Here is a 22,035-nt window from a genome sequence, read left to right on the forward strand (position 1 = left end):
TTTTTTTTTAAGTATTCCAGCATTATCCCAGAAGAATAATCTGACATGAGCATTATAACTACAATTGAAGGCCTTACCTGGAAATATACTGTTCAAAATTTGTAGTTTATTAGAATATTTGCGCCATAGTCTAAGCACGTAGTCCTCCCAGCGAATCATCTTGCCTAATATCAGCATAACTGGGATAGTGGGAAGTCCAATTAAAAGGAATAAGGGATCAGCTCTCTCCATGACATCCAGGCCTTCCTTATGGCCTACAACCTGTGAAATGAATAATGTTTAGTTGAATCACTTCTTTAATGGAGGGGTTGCAAAACTGCAGCTCAACTCACTTTGGAAAACATCTTACCTTTCAGAAAGTTCAGAAATGAATGTTTGAAAAATGAGCTGGAAAGCTCTCAGTACTGACTTACTGTCTGTCATAAAGGGGAAAAAACTGATGCCTAAGAAATTTCATACATATATATGTATGCATATATGTATACGTGGGGGGAATATACATATTATGTATAAATATATGTTATTTGGCCTATTGCTCCATTTTTAGGGAAAATATTACTCAGTATTATTAGTCCCCTCACCCCCAAAATTTACTTTTTAATAGGGAACCAAGACATGATGAGAACTGAACCCAGGCCTGTAAAGCATGTATATAAAGCATATATAGATGTTTTATATATATAAGCATTCAAATATATTCTTTGTTGGTTTTGGGTCTCCCCAGTGCTCAGGGGGTCCCACAGGAATCATGTCAATTCCAAAGCCAGAGGATGAGGTGTAGCTTGGGCCCTGTGATGTCACAGATTACCTGGGGCACTGGGGGACTCTCAGGTGACCATAAGGGATCAAACTGGAGACAGCCACAATAATGAAAGCACCTTAACCTCTGTACTATTTTTCTGGCTCTGGAATTAAGTTTTAGACAGGCTATGTACATTTAAGGATCTAGTTGTTTTTCATAGCACATATATTTTCCTGTTCTTCCTACTAGGAATTAAGTCTAGCCTGTGGAGAGGCAGCACTGGCCTTTAAGGACAGCCGGAAGTCTCCCTTTTTTTTTTTTTTTTTTTTGCTTTTTGGGTCACACCTAGCAGTGCACAGGGGTTACTCCTGGCTCTGCACTCAGGAATTACTCCAGGCAGTGCTGGGAGACCATACGGGATGCTGGGAATTGAATCCGGGTCGCCTGCGTGCAAGGCAAACGCCCTACCTGCTGTGCTATTGCTCCAGCCTCTCCCTTCTTTCTTTTTTATTGTACACTCTTCCCGGTCACTTCGTTCTCTTTGGTTCTTTCTACTCAGTATTATTTGGGATAGAGCAGAGGTTCCCAAACTTATTTGGCCTATTTGCTCCATTTTTAGGAAAAATATTACTCAGTATTTATTATCCCCCTCACCCCCAAAATTTACTTTTTAAGAGAGAACCAAGACATGCTGAGGCCTGAACCCGGGTCCTGAGCCTATAAAGCATGAGCTCAGCCTGTTGACCGTCTTTCCTGACCCACAGGCAGGTTTTGCTTTTTTTTTTTTTTTTTTGCTTTTTGGGTCACACCCAGCAGTGCACAGGGGTTACTCCTGCCTCTGCACTCAGGAATCACCCCTGTCGGTGCTCAGGGGACCATATGGGATGCTGGGAATCGAACCTGGGTCGGCCGCGTGCAAGGCAAACGCCCTACCTCTGTGCTATTGCTCCAGCCCCAGGTTTTGCATTTTTACTTCAATATTTTTATATGCAGAGAGACTCTTGCCCGCACGCCTGGCTGTCTTCCCTGGGGCCCCTCGGAGGGGATGGGTTCCAGCTTCCCTCCCCACCTCGAGCAGAGCTCCCGGCGGCCGAAGACCACCGGAACCTAGCTGCAGCCATGCTGGAGGCTCCTCTCTACACGTTCAGACAGGCCTCATGCATGAAGGTACCAGCAGAGGAACCCAGGTGTGTGTAATCCCATCAACAGCCAACATCCAGAGACTCTCAGAAGCAAGCTCTCAGAAGCGATATCTTTAGCCTACTTCTCCCTCTAGGAGAAACTGGCAATCTTCTGAGAGTTTCCTGTCCCCATGGGACAGCCTTGCAAGCTTCCCATGGTGTATTCATATGCAAAATCCAGTAACAACTAAAATACTAAAATACAGAAATCCAAAACTGTGCTGCTGCTAGTGCGGCCTCCTGACCTCTTATCTCTTCATTCTCAGAAATGGAAAACAAATTACCAAATGCTTTCTTTTCAGCAGATCGACTTTAGGGGGGAGAAACTCCAAATCAGTAATAGTGAATTTTTTGTTGAAATATTGAATATAATCAAAGTAAAGTGAAAGTAAAGTGAAATTTACCAGTTACACATGTGGGGTGGGGGGCTGGGGAGGTGGGGGGAAGGGGAAAGGTATACCGTGATTCTTGGTGGTGGGATATGTGCACTGGTGAAAGGATGGATGTTTGAGCATTGTATAACTGAGACTTAAACCTGAAAGCTTTGTAACTTTCCACATGGTGATTCAATAAAAGAATTAAAAAAAAAAAATCCAGTAACAAGCTGGATCTCATTCCCTGACCCTGAAGAGCCCCCAGCGCAACATCGTTAGGAGGGCCAAGTCGAAATAGACTTCTAAGATCTCAGGGAAAGGACGAAATGAGATGTTACTGAGTCTGCCCGAGAAATCGGTGATTAACGGGATATTGTGATTGTGATTTTTATATGCGGTGCTGGGGATCAGATCTAGGTCTTAGACATGCAAAGGAAATATACCTTCTTTATGAGAACAAATGGAAAGTGACTCCAGCTGCATGGAGGCTACGTCCGCCCTCTGGATCATTCCAGAGGCCCCTGGGAGGCAATACTCCCCATTTTGAGAGACACTGGGATAGAGCAGTATTTTTAAAATTTTTTTCTACTTATGATCCATTTTTTCTACTTGTGATCCCTTTTAGCCTGAGAAACTTTCATGCAACCTAGATATATTGATACATAACACCTAGATATAGATACATAAAACAGGCAATTATACAGATGGCCTGATCTCAATTGAAGTCCACACCAATAACTAGTAGAGTGAATATCCTGTACCTTCTTGATCTAATGATGTACTACTATTCATTACTGGACTTAAGAAATTAATGCAGGGAACAGATTTAGTCAAATAAAACTGTTACCACCTGATAGAACTGGTCATATCAAAATTGTACTTATGAAATCTGTCAGTCTGTGTATATTCCTACACAGGGAAAGGTATAACATATTTTCTTCTAGGCAATGACCTAATATAGAAAAGGCCTAAGTAAGAAGCTAAATGATTCTGGTAATCTGTATTAGAAATATAATGTGAGTTTGGGCTCGAGCGATAGCACCAGGGCGTTTGCCTTGCACGCAGGCAACCCGGGTTCAATTCCCAGCATCCCATATGGTCCCCTGAGCACTGCCAGGAGTAATTCCTGAGTGCAGAGCCAGGAGTAACCCTTGTGCATAGCTGGGTGTGACCCAAAAACCAAAAACAAAAATAAAAAAAATACCAAACAACAACAACAACAACAAAAAAAATATAATGTGAGGACTGAGCAGTGCAGCACTTGCCTGGATGCGTGAAGCTCTGGGTTCAATGCCCAGCATCAAAACAAAAAAACTGCTGAACACAAAACTCAAGGAAATAAAATGTCCTGAATGCAGAGGAAGAAGCAACCAGAGAGGGCAGGAACTGTCTCATGCCCCAAATTTTACTGAGGAAGGAAATACAACCTATGTTAATAATGGAAGGGGGCTTTGATAAGCAGAGGAAAGATGGCAAGGATGGACTTCACGCATCCTTGGAACAAGACAGAAATTAAAAAAAAAAAAGCACTAAACAGAACTTATACTAAGTTCCTCTGTAAGCAGGGAGTTTCTTTTTCCTTTCTCTTCTATTTTCTGAAAGCAAAATAAAACACAACCTAAACATCAAGATAGGCTGAAGAAGACAATCTAATGAACTTCAAAGTAGGGGTGGGAGTGTACAGTGGTTAGGGCACATGCTGGGTTTGAGTCAATACATGCTTCCATGAGCATCAAAAAATACGAGAAGGAAGTTAGAGATGTAAGAAGACTCCCAGAGAAGTGCTGGGGGTGGTTATGTTGTGCTAGAAAAACAAACGCAGGCCATCCCACATGCAAAGCAAGTGCTGCAATCCTTTGACCAAGTTCTCCCTGGCCTCGATGGTTTTGTAACAGTGTGTGTATATACGTATGTCTCTCTTGTTGCCCTAAACCTTTTGCAGTACTAGGAATCCAACCCTGGGCCTCACACAGTCAGAGTAAGTGCTATCCTGATGAGCTATACCCCTGATCCCTTTTCCTCTAATTATTAAGCCAGGGGGCTGCTATCAAGTGTCCAAAAAAAAAAATTTTAAAACTCAACAAAAGGATCTTAAGAATAGTTGGGTGGCACAGAACACCTTCCCAGCAAGTGTACAGTCACGTGCAGTCCTTTGTACCACCCCACATGCTGGACACAATCCTGGCAGCTCTGCTGTCTATGAGCTCCAGCACGGCAGGCTGGCTGTGTGGAAGCACCAGCAAGGGGCCTGGGCCCCAGGTAGCACAGCAGCTATTAAGGTATGCAAGCACCAGTGACCCTGGATGGGCGCTACAACCAGCATTTGTGTGCTTCAACTAAACAGTATGGCCCCAGCAACCAATGCACACACAGCATCAAGGAAGGAGTGCCCACTCTGGCGAATACTGCCACCTGCCTGACATGAACTGCCCCAAGTAAGAAAAGGTGTGAGCATGGACAGGAGAGCTAGCTCAGCTGGATGAATTAGAAGGAACAGAAACAAGCCTAAAAGGGCCAGAGCAAGAGTACAGTGGGTAAGGCAGGCAAATAACCTGCATTTGATCCCCGGCACCCTATACGGTTCCCAGAGCCTCACCAGCAGCGACTCCTGAGCACAGAGCCAGGAGTAAGCCCGGTTCTCTATCCCCACCCCCAGCACCCCCCATCACTTCAAACAGCAGAGCTTAGAGCACTTGCCTAAATTCCTAGTGCCCTACATGTGTCAAGCATGATGTTGGCTGAACTGTTTCTGTGCCGAGGAGGACCTCATCACAGAGGTGCTCAGGGGCCATATGTGGTGCTGGGGATTTAAAACGAGTGGGTGTTGGGTGGGATGCAAGGCAAGTGTCTCAACCCCTACAGTATCCCTCTGGTCCAGTATGCCTCTGGAACCTGGCAGCTATGTGCTTCCCTGACACTGGGGACTATTTCCTGACATACCAAAGCTTGGTGTATGAGCGCCACAAAAAGGGCTGCTACTCTAGTGAGCCCTACAACAAAGATATCACAGCCTGGTGTGAGACCCCCAGCAAATATCAGAGCTAAAATTTGCCTTTTGTGAGTACCAGTTAAGTGTGTGTGATGGGAGGAAATTTAAAAAAAAAAAATTGAACAGACATAGAAACAAAATTCCTAACAATCTATTCTCACCCAAAGCATTACCAGGGTCAGGGAGAGAGCTCAGAGTGGTGGATTCCATCCCTGGCACCACACGGCCCCCTCACTCCAGCAACACCGGGAGAGTCAATGGGGAGGCCCCCCAAGCCCCCGCCTACAAAAGTCACTATCATTGAAGAGAGTAAAATGCTGAACCTGCATCACAGTCACTGCTCCATACGTCACAGCTGTCCAATAGATAGACCCAACCATTATTCCTGCTGCTGCAAACGGACAGGCTTTTGAGATCAGTCTATCTGCGAGATCCAAGACGTAAACAACTGGACCTATAATGCAAAAAAAAAAAAAAAGTTTCAACGAAAGATAGAGTAAATTTTTTAATACTTTCCTTAGATTTTTGTATATCTGGGGCCAAACCTAGCTATGTGTAGGGCTTATTCTCGGCCCTCTGCTCAGGGATCACTCCTGGTAAGGCTTGGGGACCAGGTGCAGTGCCAGGGATAGAATTTGGGTCAGCAGGGTGCAAGACAAACACCTTCCCCATTGTACTGTCGACGAGGCCCTATTTTCCCTACAGCATTACAATATATTCTGATACTTTAGAAGAGAATTGTTATAAATATATAATGGAAGCCAATGTTTGATTAGTTTTATGTCTCTTTGGTAAATCTAAAATTAACATCTCAAACACAGCTCTTTGCCTTACTGTGTACACTTGGTCTTCCTGAATAGTTCTTGGCCTATTATCTAGTACTTGGTTAAGTATTTCTTTCACTTCACTCATTTCCTAGGCAGGGTGTGCGTAAAGTTAACCAAGGCAGTTTTCATGTAGTTATACAAAGTCAATCAGTTTTAACTTGATTTTCAATGGTATATTAGTTGAGTATTCTCAAGTAGGACCAGAGCTATAGTACAACAGATAGGGAATTTGTCTTGCATGCAGCTTACCCGGGTTCAATCCCTGGCATCTCATATGGTCCCCCAAGCATCACCAGGAGTGATTCCTGAGTGCAGAGCCAGGAGTAACCCCTGAGCATCGACTAGGTGTGACCCCAAAAGAAAAAATCTTTAAATGATCATAATGCCAACTTTTGTGGCAGTCTAACAGCTATTTGTGCCTATTAAACTTCTACTATTATGTATTTACTGGGATGTTTAGCTATTGCCTCACACTGGAAGTTACTTGGAATAGCAATATTTGGAGATAGCTGACTAATTGCCATTAGACCAAGTATAATTTACCTCAAGAATTTTCCAGAGTAAGCTGACCTCACATGCCAGGTGAAGAAGCAGCAGCTCTGATAGAGAAGAGATCACCAAGCAAAGGGTGCTAGGCGGGCCCACTAGGGATGGGAGATATGGGCTGAAAATAGACTATAGACTGAACATGATGCCTACTTAATACCTCTATAGCAAACCACAACACCCCAAAAGAGAGAGAGAGTAAATGGGACTGCCCTGCCACAGAGGCAGGGTTGGGTGAAGGGGAAAGGGTGGGGGTGGTGGGAGGGATGCTGGGACCATTGGTGGTAGAAAATGGGCACTGGTGGAGGGATGGGTACTCGATCATTGTATGACTGAAACGTAAGCATGAAAACCTGTAAGTCTGTAACTTTGTCTAACAGTGATTCACTAATAAAATAAAATTTTTTAAAAAGTGGCAATAATATTTACAGATAGATACAGATTCTAAAAAGAATTCGTCAAGGGCCGGAGTGATAGCACAGCGGGTAGGGCGTTTGCCTTGCATGCGGCCGACCCGGGTTCGATCCCCGGCATCCCATATGGTCCCCCAAGCACTGCCAGGAGTAATTCCTGAGTGCAAAGCCAGGAGTAACCCCTGAGCATCGCTGGGTGTGACCCAAAAAGCAAAAAAAAAAAAAAAAAAAAAGAATTCGTCAAAAGATAACCTTCAGTATCAATATTGCAAACCACAATGCCCCAAAGGGGAGAAAGACAGAGAGGGAGGGAGGGAGGAGAGAAGAAAAGCGACTGCTATAGAGGTAGGCAGGGGGTGAGGGGTGGGGGGTGATGGGAGGGAACCTGGGGAGACTGGTGCTGAGAAATGTACATTGGTGGAGGGATGGGTGTTTGAATATTGTATGACTGAAATCCAATTATGACCAGCTTAGTAAGGGCCTTTCTCACAGTGAATCAATAAATATTTAAAAAAAAAAGAATTTTCCAGAATAATGAAAGAGTCTCAGGCCCAAATTCAAGATATCAAGGGTCACATACCTATGTTTAACAAAAGGAGTAGGAAACCTTGATTTAGTTATATTCTTAAATAAGGGACTTTTTAAAAAAACAATTTGTTATAGCTGAGACAGTTCCCAGAAATGTATAAAACTTGTTATCTACTTTTTGGGAGCTTACAATTTATAGGTTCATCTGTATATACAAGCAACTTATTCTAACTAAACAGAAGGAATGAACATGGCACTGATGATTAAAAACAATAAAATGTGTAAGAGTAAGTATGCATCTATGGAGTTCTTTTTTTTTTGCTTTTTGGGTCACACCTGGTGATGCACAGGGGTTACTCCTGGCTCTGACTCAAGAATCACCCCTGGCGGTGCTCAGGGGACCATATGAGATGCTGGGAATTGAACCCGGGTCGGCCGCGTGCAAGGCAAACGCCCTACCCGCTGTGCTATTGCTCCAACCCCCTATGGAGTTCTTGATCAATACTTTCCCATGGTAGCCAGAGCTGGCAACATCACAGTCACCATGTAAGTAACATAATGGACTAGAATAAGAACATTAGGAGAGACATTAAAGAACTTAAGATTTACTTATTTATTCATTTATTTATTTATTTTTAACTTTTTGGCCACACCCTGGGGAGGTCAGGGCTAACTCTGGGTTCTTCGCTCGCTCAGTAATCACTATTGGTGGGCTCAGGCTGCAGGGGATCAAACCCACATCAGCTGTATGCAAGGCAATCTCCCTAGCCACTATATTATCTCTCCAGTCAAGGACCTAAGATTCAAACAGAGCATATTTACATACGACTGTTTTACAAAATATTTAAAACTGTAAGACACACTCTGAAGCTGCTTCAGTGCATATTGCCTCTATATCCTCTGTAACAGAATGTTTTGGGAGTCTACATCATACCAGGTGTTGTACCACAGGCATACGGACATCATATAATCTCATGTGGATGGTTTAATCCTTAGAAGACACAAATTTGCAGGACTGTTTATAGGTCCTTGTAGGGAATTACCTCAGTAAGTCATCACAGATCTTTAAATGCCAGCCAGTAAAAAACAAAGACATATGCAAGGAACATGAATATATTTCTATTCTGCATTTGTAATTCTTTAATCAGAAAATTGAAGCTATTCTTTTTCAGCACAGATAACCAACTACCAACACCATACCTATCTGGGTCAACCCTTCATTTACACACACTCCCATTACACACTTTCACCAACTCAAATTCACAATTCTAGCAATCTTCTATTTTTCACTGGATTATTTACATCAAATATGCCATTATTTCTTCTGTATTAAAAAAAAAACTAAAAAACACCAAAAACCTCACTAAGCAAACATAACATCTTCTTGTACAACCAAACACAACATCTTCTTTTAAAACAAGATTCCTCAAAAAAAAATCTGTATTCACTTCTCTTCAAATCTCTCGAGTCTGCTTCATCAGAACTGCTCTCAAGGCCCTCCAAATAGTTAAACCCATTGATCTATTCAAGTATTTTTTTTTTCTTTTGGCTTTTGGGTCACACCCGGCGATGCACAGGGGTTACTCCTGGCTCTGCACTCAGGAATTACTCCTGGCGGTGCTGGGGGGACCATCTGGGATGCTGGGAATTGAACCGGGGTCGGCTGCGTGCAAAGCAAATGCCCTACCCACTGTGCTATTGCTCCAGCCCCTATTCAAGTATTTTTTCAATTGGCAACATCTGACACAGATAATCCCTTCTTCCTAATATACAAAGTTCTCGTCTTTGGAGTCTGATGACATCAACACTTCTCTTCCAAGTCACTTTTCAGTCCCCTTTGCCAGTCCTTTTATTTTCAAATTTCAGTGAAGCTGACCAAACCAGTTTCTACTTCATCATGCCCCCTACTTGATTATTCTGCCAATCCCCCACCCCCAAATTACTTAGTATCTAACACAGCCAAATTTACTTACTAATTCTGTTTTTATCTACTAGAATCAGAATTGGGAACCTATAAGCCATGGGTGAAATTCACTCTGTTGACTGGGTTTTTTGTTTTGTCTCCCAAGCAGTGCTCAGGCTTGGAGCTACTCCTGGTGATACAAGGACAATAGGGCCAGGCAGAATTCTGAGAATGTGGAGCTTCTTGGGCCCTGTGGTGCTTGGGGGGAGGGGGGAGGGTCGGCCCTCCTGGACCACCCAGCAATGTGCAGGGAATCATGTAGTACAGGATCGTAAACAATGGTCGTGCTCCTGCTGGCTCTTTGGCTGCCTGGTCTTCAACCCTGCTGCAAGGAGGTTGGGGGTGGAAACAACATGAGAGTGAAACAGATTTACTGTCAGATTTAGGAAATATGAGAATAGAGGGAAACCCATGGAGTAAATTAAAAAAAAAATGATACACCCCAAGATGGGATGTAGGTGATTGAGGAGTGGAATACTCTGGTTGCCTGTTTTTGAAAAAAGTTGTATTAGACCACCGTCACATGCAAAGTCTTAAAATAAAAAGGCAGAAAAATTTTGCTGACTCCTAAACTAGACATAGGATCCAAATGAAAGACCACCTTTTTGTTTTGTTTTGTTTATTGATGAATCCTAAATCCTTATAATTCCCATTTGCTGATTTCTCTACCAAGGTACTAAAAACAGAAAATTTTTGGGGGGCAGGGGGAGACAGGGTACAATCAGACATTGGTGGAGGGAGTGGTCCTCTGGAGAAGACAGAAAGCTACTGAACGTAGGTATAAAGTTTCTGCAGGCCAGGGAAGAGGGAAACTGGGGACACTGGTGGAGGGAAGTGAACACTGGTAAAGAGATTGGCGTTGGAACATCCGTGAGACTGAAAATCAGGAATAACTGTGATTTTGAAAGTCACAGTGATTCAAAAAAAATGCAAAAAAAAAAATTTCTCTAGGGTACAAGAGATTCAGAAAGATACTTGCCTTACATGGGGTCGACCTCACTCTGATCCCGAACAACCATACACAGTCCCTTGAGCACCAATAGAGTCACTCCTGAGTACAGAGCCAGGAATATCACCTGTCAGGTGTGACCACCCCTTTATCCCCACAGAAAATTTCTAGATCTTCCCTTTTCATTATTCTGAATCTACTTTTGTTTTGTTTGGGGACCACACCCGGTGGTGCACAGGGCTTACTCCAGGCTCTCTGCTCAGGGATCATTCCTGGCAGTGCCTGGGGGACCACATGGGGTGCCAGGGACCAAACCTGGCTTGGCTGGACATGAAGGATAAGTGCCTTACCTGCTGTACCACCTCTCTGGCTCCGATATTATGAATTCAGTTCAAGTTATAAGACAGTTACTATTCAGTGAGAACAGTATTTATAGAAAGTATTTCCAAATTAGTTCTCTTTTTTGGGGGGGAGGGAAGGTTTGGGAATACACCTGGTGGTGCTCAGGGGACCCTACAGGGTGCCAGAGATTGAATCCTAGGTTTAGTTGTATGCAAGACAAGTTGCTCTACCCGCTGTACTATCGCTTCGGCCTCCCAAATGAATTCTTCCCCCATTTTTAAAAACCACATACCTGGAACTATCTACTGATGGGATGAAGCAATATGATTCCCCAAAAAGTATCTGATCATTAGGAAGAAAGCACAATTTCTAAAAATTATGTAATCTATCACTGTCATTTTTCTCTATTATGACATAGACAACCTAGAGACATTTGAATTCTTTTTCGTTTTGGGGTCACACCAAGGAGTGTTCAGGGCTTAGTCCTGCTCTGCAGTCCGGAATTAATCCTGGCAGTGCTCTGGAGACCATATGGGATGCCGAGGATCGAACCCAGGTCAGCCACCTGCAAGGCAGTGTCTATCGCTATACTGTATCCCTCTGGTCCCAGGAGACATTTTAATTGTTTCCTTAAAAACAAAACCAACAAAGTCCTCAAAATTTTCTACCACAATGAACTAAATTTTTCATTTTCTCCCTTAATTGTTGGGTGTGAATGCATCTGTAGACAAAAAACCTCCTTCCATTTTGAAAGTTTGGGAAGGAGGGATGTTGGGCCACACCTGACTGTGCTCAGGGGATCTTACGTAGTGCCAGCGGTTGGACCTAGGTTGGCCATATGCAAGGCAAGTGCCTTAGCCATTGTACTACCTTTCTGGCCCGAGGAAATCTTCTATTCATCCCTTGGATTATACACAAAAGACACGGCAGAATAATTAAAATATGGTTGTTGGATTTTTAACTTAATTATTATTATTATTATTATTATTTTTGGTTTGGGGGCCACACCCAGCTATGCTCAGGGCTTACTTCTGTCTCCACACTTGACGGTATCAAATCCAGGCTGGCCATGTGCAAAGCAAGCTGCATTATGCCTCCAGCCCTAGTTCCATGTTTTACTCAAATTTTCAAATTCCAATTTTTCTTTTTTTTTTGCTTTTTGGGTCACACCCGGCGACGCACAGGGGTCACTCCTGGCTCTGCACTCAGGAATCACCCCTGGCGGTGCTCAGGGGACCATATGGGATGCTGGGATTCGAACTTGGGTCGGCCGCGTGCAAGGCAAACGCCCTACCCGCTGTGCTATCGCTCCAGCCCCCCAAATTCCAGTTTTTCTGATAAATTATAGAGGCTTTGCCTTAAGTTTGTGTAAATCTCTCTATGCTCCTCCTCCTCCTCTTTAGTTTGGAGGGGGAAGGGGGGTCACACCTGGTGCTATTCAAGGTTTATTCCTGGCTCTTGGCAGGGCTCAGGGGACCATGTAGAGTGCCAGGCAGGGAGCTCAGGTTGGCCCTGTGCCAAATGCCCTACCCACTGTACCAACTCTTCAGCCCCTTCAAGGCTCTTCTTGACAGAATACTCCAGGATTGGTTTAATATTTAATATTAGCTTAGTACTGAAATATGTAGTGGTAAACATTAGAGAAAACTGCCACCCAGGAAAGATTATTTCTGAGAACAAAAGATATCTAAGCAAGTGATTTGGTGAGTAAGAATAGTTACTGAAGTCCTTTGGATGATAATCTTTGAATTAGACTCTTGCTATTAGGAAATTCAGTATGTGCTACTACTATGCTACCTTTTATGATAATTTTGCTCATCATATGATGAATTTGGTTCATCATAAAAGGAAAATATCAACAGTCATAGATTCTTCTTACCACCCAATTACAGCAATTACGGAAAGTGAGAAAAGTTAAGATTTGTAGCCCTTCAAAGCCTCAGTTTTGCTAGGGAAGAAGTAACAAAAGCATCTCACAAATAAAGTATGTAAGGAAGGGGATAAAGGGTTTAAATGTTCTTAGAAGTCAGAGTTGAATTTTTTTTTTTTACTGACTTGCTTGTGGCTCCGCGCTCAGGGATCACTCCTGGCTGGGGGAAAGCACATGGGGGCTATGGGTTGAACTCGGGTCAGTCATGTGCAAAACAAGTGCCCTGCCCTCCGTACATTATTTCTGGCCCCCTATTTTCTTTTTTCTCTTTGTTGAAATTTAGAGTCACGCCCAGAGGTGCTAGAGGATTCTCTTGGGGGACCATATGGTGGCTGGAAATTGAACCCAGGCTTCCCACATACAAAGATTGCATACCAGTCTTTGTGTAATAGCCTCAGCAGCTGCAGTCAATTCTTTTATTTTATTCTTTTATTTTATTTTTTGGTTTTTGGGACATACCCAGTGGTGCTTTTAAGCATGTACAAATCTTCACAATTAACTTTATATAAGAAGTTATGAGAAGATACATAGTTCCCATGAACTCTAAGGTTTGCTAAGTGGTCAACAGTTTCTGAAAGAGATTTAACAAGCAAAATAAGACTGCTTACAGAAGATACTCACATTTACAAGATTTTGGGGGGTTGGTTTTGCTTCATAGCTAATTTGGACCTAGACCCAACTCAAAGGCCAAAATTCAAGGTCAAAACAATCCCAATTTTTAGAGGTCACTAAAAGTCCAACAATTTAATTCTGAAGTTCTTTTCCTTGCTCAAAGTTTTCTTTTTTTGCTACACTCTATTCCTGGAAGTGCTGACATTTTGATTATGTCTGTATGAAAACCCTACTTCTGAAAACTAACCTGATTAGACTACAACTATGTTCTCCTCATGTCCCAGTAGGCTTGCTGTACACACTATGCCACGGAATCCACTTACCCCTCTGCTTGTGCATAATGTTAGTACTGTATGTTCTTGTTCAGTGTTTGTTCAGTTGTCTCAATGTCCTTTGTGTCTGTCCATGCCAGCATCATCTTAGATTGAAAACTCCCAGGGGGTAGGGACCATGTCTGTTTAACTCGCTTTGTACAGTGCCTGGAGAAGAACCATGTAAATAGGTGCTTAAAAATTGACTATTGATGATGACTGGCATCACTCTCAGGGACTCTCTAGGTCACAGCTATCTTAGCACATGGACTAGGCCGGATGCCAGGGAAATCTGACCTACTCCACAGGGCATTAGAATACCAAGGCACAGGATCAGCTGCAGCACTCTGTGGCAAGTGTTCAGGTCAATCTCTTGTTTAAGAAGGGCTGAAAATAAAATGTACTAAGTATGGAGCCCCAAATGTGGATTGTACCAATTAAATAGTATCACAAGAATTAAGTCACCTAAGAATTAAAAATATATGGAAATCCTGGAGCCAGAGTGATAGCACAGCAAACAGAGTGTTCACCTTACAGGCGGCCAACCTGGGTTGGATCCCCAGTATCCCATATGGTTCCCTGAGCACCGCCAGGAGCAGTTCCTGAGTGCAGAGTCAGGAGTAACCCCTGAGCATTGCTGGATGTGACCCCCCTCCCCGCCAAAAATGTGTATGGAAATTCTGCTGGAATAGCAGAGTTTTATGATACTTAGTATTTCATCACTATTTTAAACAATAAATTTTAAGGTGAGATTCAAGAGTCTGAGACAATGTTATGTGACATCTTGGATTGTTCTACTTGTGGGCTGTATTTAACCCATCTTTGTTTTTTTTTGTTTGGGGGACACACCTAGCAGTGCTCAGGGGTTACTCCTGGCTTCCTGGCCCAATGCTTTGGGGAACCATGCAGTACTATAAAGGGAACCTAGGCCTCCCACATACAAAGGATATGCCCTGGTCTGTTGAACTCTCTCTCTTGCCCTACTTCTACCATCTTTTTTTTTTTTTTTTTGGGTTTTTTTTTTTTTTTTTTTTGGTTTTTGGGTCACACCCGGCGATGCACAGGAGTTACTCCTGGCTCTTCACTCAGGAATTACCCCTGGCGGTGCTCAGGGGACCATATGGGATGCTGGGATTAGAACCCGGGTCGGCCGCGTGCAAGGCAAACGCCCTACCCGCTGTGCTATCGCTCCAGCCCTACTTCTACCATCTTTAAGAACAAACATCCTACAAACAGGATATTCATTATGTTGCTTATAACAAGAAATTAATCATTAGATTGCAAATAGAAAACGATATGACATTTGACATGACATATGTTAAAAAAGTTAAAAGAAAATCCTGCTCATGAAATCTGAATAGACCTATAGAAAGTAAGAAAAATGAACTAGTCCCCAGTAATATTTCCAGTAGTTCTTGTGCCACCAAACATTTAACATTAAAACCTTTACAAACTCTTCCCTCCCAATTTTAAATTACTTTTTTTGTTTTTTTTGCTTTTTGGGGTCACAGGGGTTACTCCTGGCTCTGCACTAAGGAATTACTCCTGGTGGTACTCGGGGGGCCATATGAGATGGTAGGAATCTAACCCGGTTGGCTGCTTGAAGGCAAACGCCCTGCCCATTGTGCTATCACTCCAGACCCTTTTAAATTACTCCTTAAATCATTCATGTTACCAATATTATGCCACTATACCAAAAAATTTCTCTAAAACGAAAACAGAAATAAAAATACACCTAGACCAGAGCTGGACAGACAAGGTACTTATCTTGCATGCAGTTTTGGTCCCCAGCATTGCCATGAGCACAGCCAAGAGATCCTTGGGCACAAAGCCAAATTACAATAACATGAGTATAGCTAGTTGTGGCCCCCCTCCGCAAACACAACCAAAAATACAGGTCAATATCCATTATGATGAAAGACTAAAAATATTCAATGAAGTACCAGCATACCAGCATACCAAGTCTTAGCAATATCCTGGGGCAGGGAAGATAGCTTAGGTGGTATAGCACTCCCTGATTGATCCTTGGTGCCAAATGGCCTCCTGAGCACCACCATTGTAGCCCCAAATACAAGAAAATATCCAAATCAATCATACTCTATACACACACAACAAAGGAAAGAGAAAGAGACGGTCGGGGGGGAGAGTGGGGGGGAAGCCAGAGAGAGGGGGGAAGAGAGCAAGAGCGAGCGAGTGAGCGAGCGAGCGAGAGAGAATGGAAAAAAATTTCACTTACTATAGCATCTGGAGCGATAGCAAAGGGGGTAGGGTGTTTGCCTTGCACGAGGCCGGATTCGATTCCTCCGCCCCTCTTGGAGAGCCCATCAAGCTACCGAGAGTATCGCGCCCGCACGGCAGAGCCTGGCAAGCTACCCGTGGCATATTCGATATGCCAAAAACGGTAACAAGTCTCACAATGGAGATGTTACTGATGCCCGCTCCAGCAAATCGATGAACAATGGGATGACAGTGGTACAGTGTTATAGCATCAGAAAGAGGGGACAGAGAGATAGTCCAGCAGGTAGAGTGTTTTTGCCTTGCATGCAGCCAACCTTGGTTCAATCACCAGCATCTCATATGATCCTGTGACCACCACCAGGAGTAACCTGAGTATCCCTAGGTGTTCTCCAACAGCCCCCCCCCAATATAGCATCAGAAACAATAAAGCACTTAGGAATAAATTAACAAAAAGAGACCTATACATAGAAAACAACAAAACATTCTTAAAAATCATGAAAGAAAATATATGAATTAGTCCCTTCTAACTTTAGGAATCAAGATGTCTTCCCTGAGTTAACAATGTTACTACCCATTTTTAAATTTCAAGAAAATGCTAATTTTGTTGGAAAACAACCAGTTGGTGCTCAGGGACTAAACCAGGTCTCCTGCATGCGACACATGCAACTCCAGTCCTCTCACAAATCGTGAGAGAAAGTTTGCTTATCCTCTAAGTTTTTCGTCGGTGAGCATAATATATTCCCTATCAACATCCAAGAACGTGTATTCGTAGCAACCACCCCTTCACTCCTGTAACTTTTAAATAGCAGAAAACCGTAAACTAGCCAACTAGCCTGGCAGGCAGAGGCTAAGTACATATGAAATATTAAAAATAAGTAACTGCTAAAGGGAGATCATACCACAGAATGCTATTCATCCCCCTTTACACTGTACATTTTTTCCCTTTTATCTTTTAATCCTCCTTTCAGCTAATTTACTATTTGAGGAAAAAATGTTGAAAGTTTGTATCACTGACTGGAAAAGATCAATTGAAATTTTCAAATAAATTTATCTAAGGATAGGTAACAGATGCTGTTTCAGGCAACAAACCACATCATGTGAGATGTTTATACTGGTTAACTATTTTATTACTATCATATTGTGTTAAAAATCCAAATTTCAGGACCAGAGTGAAAGTACAACAGGTAGGGCATTTGCCTTGTATGCGGCAGATTTGAGTTTGATTCCCAGCTTCCCATACGTTGTCCCAAGCACCACCAAGAGTAACTCCTGAGAGCAGAGCCAGGAGTAACCCCTGAGCGTTGCGGGGTCGTGACCCAAAAAGCAAATAAATAAAACGTTTTCATCCCAAAAATAGATTTTTCTATCACATTGCTTAAAACATCTTTTTTCTTCCAGGAAATTAATGCTTCAACAGGTTTTATCCATGAGTGAAAATAATAAAACATAATGAACTCAAATTGTCATACACAATAAAGAGCATGCTTTTGGAATAAAAATAGTGTGACTTTGAACTGGCTGTGACGAGGGAATTTAGAGTGATTAGTTTAGACCAGCACTTTCTTATTTGTGGTGTACTATAATACATTATTAAAGAGGAACTGAAATGTTATTAAAAAGGAATACAAAGCTACTGAAGTATTCATATAATTTAAAATCATTCCAGTAAGCCAATGATGGCATAATGAACTTCATCATTTAAAGATTAAAATGCAGGCAAAAGAATTTTAACAAAAACACGCTTAACCACTGCCATATGAATCTGTTCTTGGTATATATACAGAATATGCAAATCAAGAAAAATGGGAACTCTTTATTATTATTATCATCAAGAAAATTTGCTATATAGAATGGGTTCTCTCTTAATTTTTTTTGAACCTTGAAATAAAAGTAACTGGGATCAGGGGCTGGAGCAATAGCACAGCAGGTAGGGCGTTTGCCTTGCACGCGGTCAACCCGGGTTCGAATCCCAGCATCCCATATGGTCCCCTGAGCACCGCCAGGGGTAATTCCTGAGTACAGAGGCAGGAGTAACCCCTGTGCATCGCCAGGTGTGACCCAAAAGGCAAAAAAAAAAAAAGTAACTGAGATCAGTGCAGCCAAAAGTATTAATCATGTGTTTAGCAAGTAAGACTATAACATCAATTCATACATGACTTCAATTTACAGACAACATCTGCCATTTGACTTAATAAGCATTCTATTTTTGAATGTTAAAACTGCATGGGAAAACTGCGAATGATCCCAATTGTGGCCTCTGAATAGGCTATATTCTGCACATTATGGCAAGAAAAAAGCAGCAGATCTAAGACTTTGCTCTTGCAAAGAGGAAAGCAAGACAACAAAACACAAATGAAGGGTATTATTGTTTTTTTACAGCACTGATGTCAGGAAAAAAATCTGCTATGATTATTAATAACTTACTCAAGCAGTCAATATCCATGACATAAAGTACATTAAATAATTTGAAAACTTACTATTTGACGGTGGAATAATTTTTAATTATAAAATACAGGCTTTTTCATCTCTGGAGAAGTCTATGCTCTTTCTTGATTATTTATATCTCTTTGTTCTCACATTTCTTTAAAATTTCTTTAAATAAGAATTATTTTGTTGGGGCTGGGGCTGGAGTGATAGCACAGCGGATAGGGCATTTGCCTTGCACGCAGCCGACCCAGGTTCGATTCCCAGCATCCCATATGGTCCCCTGAGCACCGCCAGGGGTAATTCCTGAGTGCAGAGCCAGGAGTAACCCCTGTGCATTGCCAGGTGTGACCCAAAAAACCACAAAAAAAAGACCAAAAAACAGAAAAACAAACAAAAAGAATTATTTTGTTGGGGCTGGAGTGACAGCACAGCAGGTAGGGTGTTTGCCTTGCATGCGGCCGACCCGGGTTCGATTCCCAGCATCCCATATGGTCTCCCGAGCACCGCCAGGAGTAACCCCTGTGCATTGCCAGGTGTGACCCAAAAACCAAAACCAAAAACAAAAAAAAAATTATTATTATTTTTTTCCTGGGGGCGGGGAACAGCACACCTAGTGGTGCTCAGGGCTTACTCCTGGCTCTCTGTGCTCAGGAATCACTCCTGGTGGGGCCGGGGGAACCATGTGGAGTACTGGGACTGAACTCAGGCCAGACACATGCATGGCAAGCACCCTTCCCCCTGTACTATCTCTCCAGCTTCCCTAATTAAAAACTATTTACAAAGCAAAACTAAACACAAAGACCAGGGTAGAGAGATAGTACAATGTTAAGGCACTTGCTTATTACCTTGCATGCAGCCAACAATGGTTCAAATCCCCAGAACCACAATGGTCCCCTGGTCCCCTGGAGCACCACCAGATATCACTGCTTAGCAGAGAGCCAGGAACAGTTCCTGAGTAGTACCATCATGTCTGGCCCACAAACCCAAAATAAGTAAAATAAAATAAAATAAAATACAAAGACCAAGGAGCTAGGAATAGCTCAGTGGTAGAAAAACTGACTTGCAGCATGAGGCTGAGAGTTTGACCACTGGCACCACCTCCATACACTTGAATATGTGATCCCAGGGGCTGTTATCTGAGATCCCAAGGATCACAACAAATTGTGCAATCTTTAGTGCACCACAACTGAGTTGTGAGAACACTGCAACCAAGTACATGACTATCTATAGGCTCTGCAACCAAAACATAAATGAGAAAGAATCACAAGTATAATGTGCGACCTTTGAAGAACACCACAACTAGAGTTCACATAGACCCTGTTGCTGTATCAACAGCGAAAAAGGGGAAATATATATATATATGTATATATATATATACATACACACATAATGACAACCAGGTTCAAGAGACAAATCATCCCAAAGTCTGATTTTTCTAACATCTAGCCATTTTCTCTGTATGCTGTGAAAATAAATGTTATTATTGTTTGGGGTTGCTGGAGCGATAGCACAGCGGCAGGGCGTTTGCCTTTCACGCGGCTGACTTGGTTTCGATTCCTTCGCCCCTCTCGGAGAGCCTGGCAAGCTACCGAGAGCATCTTGCCCCCACGGCAGAGCCTGGCAAGCTACCTGTGGTGTATTCGATATGCCAAAAACAGTAACAAGTCTCACGATGGAGACATTACTGGTGCCCGCTCGAGCAAACCGATGAGCAACGGGATGACAGTGACAGTGACAGTAATTGTTTGGGGGCCATACCTGGCTATGCTCTGCGCTTACTCCTGGCTCTGTACTCAGCAATCACTTCTGGTGGGCTCAGAGGACCATATGGGGTAACTGGGATTGAACCCAGATTGTCTAAGCAAGACAAGCAACTTCTCAGATGTATTATCTCTCTGGCTCAAGAAATCAATATATTAAATACACTGAACCTTACATTCAATTACCACAATAGACCTAAAAAATTTTCCTAAAACTGAATACAGCTGAAAGGTCAAATCTATCCACAGTCATCTCCTTATGACTAAATTACTAAAACAAATTACTAAACTTTATTGCTGACAGCCATACATTTGTCAAACCAGTGCCTCATTAAACAATGCAATTTCAACAAGAATTCTCGCAATAATTTTTGTATCCATTTAAGACCTAGAGCCTAAAATACTGAACAGAATCATCAACTTATTGCTGTTCACAACAACCTATAATTGAAAGTGGCATTATAAATTTAGTGGAATTAAAAAGTAGAAAAACAGAGTTAAATATGAAACCTTAACTTTTACACCACTGAGCCAGTTATCAATGCAGAGATTAAAGCAATAGCCTTTTCTTGATATTTAAATTATTTTAAAATACTGCTCTGATATTGCTAAAAATTTTTTGATAACCTTTGTGCATACCTATAATCAGTAATACGCCTGAAGACTCATCATGTGGTTCAGCCATCAAATGTTTGAGTCAGTTTTTCTCTATACCACTTTACTTTCAAGTGAAGCTATCATTTTCAACTGTGAATAGTGCAACAGAACTGACAAAAAGTACTTGCTGATTTGCAGTGATGTTGCCTCATTAAAAACAAACACAGGCTTGATTTCAATATAGTATCTAGAAAAAATACATTCAACAATTATTTTTTATTTCTTCTTGAATTCTTCTTCCATCAGTGATAGTCATTTTTCTGTTCTTAGAACCTTAACAGCCTTCATAAATCTCTTGGTTATGAACAAGATATTTAAATTTTTTTTTTTAACAAATGGCATAGGCACTAAGGAAAGAATGCCAGTTTGTATCATATGGCTGTAAGAGAATATGTTAAATATGAGCCTTAGATAGATCTCCTTTGAGCAGTTCACTACTTTTTTCAATGCTCGCCCTATTCTCCAAGACATTGGTTATTCTTTGCCTGCCAAATTATAGAAATAGTAAAGCAGTTTTCTTTTCTTTCTTTTTTTTTTTTTTTGCTTTTTAGGTCATACCCGGCGGTGCACAGGGGTTACTCCTGGCTCTGCACTCAGGAATTAGCATATGGAGAGCATATGGTATGCTGGAAATTGAACCCGGGTCGGTTGTATGCAAGGCAAACGCCTTACCCACTGTGCTACCGCTCCAGCCCAAGTAAAGCAGTTTTCATGGAACACAACCATAAATAGGATTTGAAAGATGAATTTAGTGCTCTTATCAAATCTAAAATCTCCCTACGTTTCTTTATTAATAGAAGAATTAGGGTATTAGGAAAAATACGCTGCTTTTTCTTTTTACTACACCAATGGTCTCCCCAGAATTGAGGTCAGTAGTTAGCCTTTTTATTTAATTAGCCTTGTTATTTAATTTTATTGACAAAGATGTCCAATGTTCTTATCTATGCAACCAAATGAAAACACTAAAAAAAAAAAGAACATTTAATATACAGACAAATGGATGTATTTGCAGAATATATTAAGGATAATGTAATCTGCTAGTACAGAAATGCCTGATACTTCAGAGCAGAAACAGAATGCTGAAATTCACAAAACAGCAAGGAGATGGATCACTTAAATAAACTTGAGGGGGCTGGAGAGATAATACAGTGGGTACGGCATTTGCCTTGCACGAGGGCTGACGGGGTTTGATCCCTGGCATCCCTTATAGACCCTGAGTGATTCCTGAGTGCAGAACCAGGAGTAA

General features: G+C 42.1%; 1 protein-coding gene across 1 annotated transcript in view; it reads right to left on the reverse strand.

Moving 5' to 3' along the window:
* The window catches only part of MARCHF5 (membrane associated ring-CH-type finger 5), a 40,065-nt gene that overhangs the window by 5,863 nt on the left and 12,167 nt on the right, over nt 1–22,035 (reverse strand). Inside the window, exons 3-4 of the mRNA XM_055118886.1 lie at nt 5,610–5,740; nt 78–261 (exon numbers count right to left, since the gene is read on the reverse strand). Coding sequence (XP_054974861.1) covers nt 78–261; nt 5,610–5,740 — 315 coding nt within the window. The remainder of the gene's footprint in view (nt 1–77; nt 262–5,609; nt 5,741–22,035) is intronic.

This window comes from Sorex araneus, chromosome 11 (assembly GCF_027595985.1).
Source record: "Sorex araneus isolate mSorAra2 chromosome 11, mSorAra2.pri, whole genome shotgun sequence".
In the NCBI taxonomy this organism is placed as follows: domain Eukaryota; kingdom Metazoa; phylum Chordata; class Mammalia; order Eulipotyphla; family Soricidae; genus Sorex; species Sorex araneus.